Source organism: Cornus florida, unplaced genomic scaffold (genome assembly GCF_030987335.1).
Source record: "Cornus florida cultivar Cherokee Brave unplaced genomic scaffold, ASM3098733v1 CherokeeBrave_3.0.0_Hap2_Chr11, whole genome shotgun sequence".
Classification (NCBI taxonomy): Eukaryota; Viridiplantae; Streptophyta; class Magnoliopsida; order Cornales; family Cornaceae; genus Cornus; species Cornus florida.
Window position 1 is genome coordinate 6,870,297 of NW_026775581.1, and position 4,972 is coordinate 6,875,268.

Consider the following 4,972-nt stretch of genomic DNA (forward strand, 5'->3'; position numbering starts at 1 on the left):
TGTCCTTACGAGCTTTCCAAAATCAATAAGACCAAAACTTATACAAAAATTAATAAGTTAGAACAAACTTATACCAAATCCACTAATACATAAAACCATCTTCCATGCACAACTAAGGTTGAATCCACACAAACCATGTCCTATAATTCAAGTCTAGATAGCATATGACATGTCAAGCCTCCAATATGCAATTTATACACCAAAACAAGAATATTTTACAACAATTGAACCACATTACCACACTAAGCCACAAGTACTAAATAAGTCCCAATTTAGTAACTAGCTTCCAAGGTAAACAATTATAATATTCTAACAAGCTATACACTTACACAAGATATATCTAAACAAGCTATGCAAGTCAATGATATTATATATCATGCTAAGTCCAATTACCATTTCAAGATGTCTCAAGTACTAATTCTACATCAAATTAGTAACATGCTCACAAGGTGATCAAACGGACTACATTTTAAGGGATTATCAACCTATTACCTCCAATATCAATTTAAGTGACCAACACACTTAAAATAAAATTAATTAAGCTCATTAATTAATTTTTCTCTAGATTTTTAAACATATCCAAATGTCCTCAATTTAATATATGTTAAAGAACTCACCAAGGCCTACTTTAATATCACATTACAAGTTGGTTTCATACTTGATACAACTATGTGAATTAATCTTTCACAAAAGATAAATATTAAATAAATTTTGCAATTCTTATTCAAATGCTCCAAATTTAATATATGTTACACAACTCACCAAGGCCTAATTTACTAGCATACCACAATTTAATTCTAAACTATATACCATCATTAGAATTAAATCCTAGACAAAGAAAATAAATAAATTAAATTCTAAAAAGTTGAACAAAGCATGCTCACAAGTTGTATATGCTTATAAAACAATCAATACAACAATAATATAAACCTAAGACATCCCCTACCTCATTTTGTGATGAAATCACAAATCCCCACCGAAATGAAACCGCTTCGAATCCGACAAAACTTCAAGGTTTTGTCGGGGACAACACGATCTACATGAATCCACAAGAAACCCCATCAAAATCACAACTTGACTTCAAACCCGAACTCAAAAATTAGCCAAAAGCGGGTTCTAATAAGGGAGAAAGATGCGCGTGGTCAAGACAAACACAAAACGCGAAGGCACTTCGACTTTTTAACAAAGGGAAGAAGGTTCAAATGAAAGAAGAAGGGTGGCAGCCCCCCTTGGACTGCAATGGAAGATCTAGGTCGTGCATGGAGAGGGGAGAAGACTACTTTTTGACTTTAAGTCCCCCTATTTATAGAAAATCTCAAAAAGTGCCTCGAACGGGTCCCACCGGGTCCGAAAAAGTGAAATTTGAGCAGACGAGCTCAAACGGCAAAACTCTATGAACAAAAAAGATTTAAATTGAGAAAATATGAACAACAAAAGAAACAGCATCGGAAACTGAGTCCCGAGCAGAAAGTTATGCCCCGAACAAGTTCGGCGGCAATTGGGGTCAGAAACTCTAAAACTAGAGAAAAACGACCATAATGGAATTCTATGAGTACACGACTTGACAAAAAGTGTAAATGAATCCCATACGAGGATCCAAGCTCAAAACGAGACATTTTTACAATAACTTTCATTAATTGCACAATGGCCCCTCCAAAAAGTGAAAACTGCACTAATGACCCAGAATGAAAATATCTTCCAAAAATATTTTCTTAAAAACTCCTGAAATAAAATCTCTTCAAAAGATATTTACGAAAAACACCCCAAGAAAAGAAAATAATTCCAAAGAACTTTGCATCCATGCCCCTATGGACACTGGGAGCAATTACAGTACTTTCTTGCAAAAGTAAAGATACGTATTTCGTGGAAACCACTTAGAATGAAGATACGTGAAGTCAAAAACCAACTCCGAACACAAAGAATGAGGTTACGCCAACAAAGTGACAAATGGAAAAAAGACAAAATAGGGAAAAGGACGAAATGGGGAAAAGGCCGAAAAGTGAATAGTGTCGAAAAACGAAAAATGTGAAAATAACTCGGTCCTCAAAGGAAGTTATCAATACAAAGAAAAGAGTCTCAGAAACCATTTCCGAGCACTCGAGACGACACTAAGCGACGAGAAACTGAACTTAGAAAAGAAATTTCAACGAAAAAAATTCATCTGTAAAATTCTGAGGAAAAAGGAAAGGAAGGAAATGACCGGGTCATTACACAGACACCTGTGGGTGTTAATCCTGTTAGGTATAAATCGGTATTTATACGAAAGCGTAATGAGAAAAATAAAATCATGAGATACAAATCCCGACTGGTAGCTCAAGGTTTCTCACAAAGACCTGGTATTGATTATGAGGAAACATACTCCCTTGTGATCGATGCACCGACATTTAGATTCATAATACATTTGGTAGTCACAGAAAGGTTGCATATGCATCTAATGGACGTGGTTACAACATATTTATATGGATCACTAGATAGTGATATTTATATGAAAATCCCAGAAAGATTTAAAATGCCTAAAACAAAACTACGTGGTATGTACTCGATAAAATTACAACGATCCTTATATGAATTGAAGCAATCTGGACGAATGCGGTACAATCGCCTTAGCGATTACTTACTCAAAGAAGGGTATGTGAACAATCATATTTGTCCATGCATTTTTATTAACAAATCAGAATCTGGTTTTGTTATTGTTGCAGTATATGTTGATGATCTGAATCTTGTGGGATCATTGAACGAGATCGAAAAGACGGCCACTTATTTAAAGAAATAATTCGAAATGAAAGATCTCAGAAAGATAAAATTCTACCTTGGGCTGCAAGTTGAACATTTTTCGAGCGGTATTCTCATCCGCCAATCAACATAAACAGAAAAAATTCTGAAACGTTTTTATATGGATAAAGCCCATCCATTGAGCTCTCCAATGGTTATCCAATCACTTGACATCAAGAAAGATCATTTTCGTCCTCGAGAGGATGATGAAGAACTCCTTGGTCCTGAAGTGCCCTATCTCAGTGCGATTGGTGCTTTTTTGTATCTTGCAAATTGCACAAGACCTGACATAATTTTTTCAGTTAATTTATTAGCAAGGTACAGTTCTGCACCAACACGTAGACGTTGGAATGGAATCAAACACATATTGCGATATCTTCGTGGTATAATTGATATGGGATTGTTTTATTCAAAAGCACCAAATTCTCAATTCATTGGATATGCAGATGCCTGCTATCTCTTTGACCCACATAAAGCTTATTCACAAACAAGATGTGTGTTTACCTATGGCGGCACGGCTATATCATGGCGATGTATAAAACAAACAATGATTGCAACTTTTTCAAATCATTTTGAGATACTCGCAATTCATGAGGCAAACAGCGAATGCATTTGGTTTAGATCAATGATCCAACATATTCGAACAACATGTGGTCTCTCATCAATAAAAGATAGCCCAACAGTATTATATGAAGATAATGCGGCATGCATTGCACAGATGAAAGAATGATATATTAAAAGTGACGAGACCAAACATATCTAACCAAAATTCTTTTATGCACATGAACGCCAGAAAAAAGGGTGATATTAATACTTAGAAGATACGTTCATGTGAAAATTTAGCAGATCTATTCACTAAAACGCTTCTAACTACAACATTCAAGAAGCTGGTGCACAACATTGGATTGCGTCAACTAAAGGATCTTCAGGGTTGCACGAATGCAACAATGAGGGGGAGCAATTGATCGAAGAGGTATTGGTATACTGTACTTTTTTTCCTTCATCCAGGTTTTATCCGACTGGGTTTTCCTGGCAAGGTTTTAATGAGGCAATTTTAACCTATACAATACCATTTTTAGATACACAAGGATATTGTACTCTTTTTCCTTCGCTAGGGTTTGTCCCACTGGGTTTTAATGAGGCATATTCTTAGTGTAATACAGTGAACCCCAAGGGAAAGTGTTGTATATGGGGTCCACTATTGATGATGTCATCAATGAGGACATCCATGGTTGGCGTGGGGAGGAAGCTTACATCATGTAGCTTATTATGGAAGCCTCATTTTTTAGCCTATAAAAGGCCATGTATCTATTACTTTGTTGCAGGCTTGAACAAGTATAATGAAAGCTATTTCACTTTCTCTCTCTTATATTTTCTCTCTCTAAAAGCTCTCACTTAATATTACTCTCTCTATATATATACACATATATTTATAAGACTACTAGTTTTTTTTTTTTTGGGGCAAAAAAACTCTTAGGGTTCATTTGGTTAGCATGAAGTAAATAGAAAGGAAAAGAAACAGAAAATTTTTAAATTTGTTAGGAGTTTGGTTAGCGTGAAAGAGAAAATTTTTAAGAAGTAAATTTCTCGCAATCGCTTAATTTTCCTTAACATTGTTTCTCGCAAAAACACAGGGAAATTTTACTTTCCCGTCAAAGTGGTGCCTTTACATCTTAATTTCCTATTATGCCCATGCCACTTTTTCCACAAACTTCATTAGTAGGTCAGTTCCCTTCTAATATAAATTGTTTATATAATAATGTAATACTATTTTAATTATATATATAGTTTATATGTGCATACAAAATTAAAATTTTATTATATTTTTTTCTTTCATAATTAATAATGATTTAGAGTTATATATATATATATATATATATATATATATATATATATATATATATATATATCTGAATATTTAAGAGCAGAGTGTTAGGTGAAAAATTAGGATTAGTGTCTCTACGCATACAATTTACAATTAGATGTATCAAACTAATTTAGTTGAAGCATTGTATTTCGTTTAGACTCAACTCTTTTTTGTTTTCTTTTTTTTTTTTTTTCCGATCTATAACTGAAGATGCAAGAAATTCCTCTCTTTATTTTGACAGAGTAACTATGCACTTCAAAGATTTTTTGATCCCCTTTTCTCTCTATTTTCTACCTTTTTTATAAACTGTTACATGCCTTCTAGAAGCTTCCC

At 34.0% G+C, this 4,972-nt stretch overlaps 1 protein-coding gene across 1 annotated transcript; it reads left to right on the forward strand.

Moving 5' to 3' along the window:
- Nucleotides 1–2,893: 2,893 nt before the first annotated feature.
- LOC132280814 (secreted RxLR effector protein 161-like) lies at nt 2,894–3,502 on the forward strand. The gene has a single exon (XM_059782570.1). It carries the CDS (start codon nt 2,894–2,896, stop codon nt 3,500–3,502), a length of 609 nt encoding a protein of 202 aa, XP_059638553.1.
- Nucleotides 3,503–4,972: the final 1,470 nt, after the last annotated feature.

What these genes read in the sequence shown, in the direction of transcription:
- LOC132280814 (XM_059782570.1), top strand. Translation starts at nt 2,894, where the DNA reads ATGGATAAAGCCCATCCATTGAGCTCTCCAATGGTTATCCAATCACTT.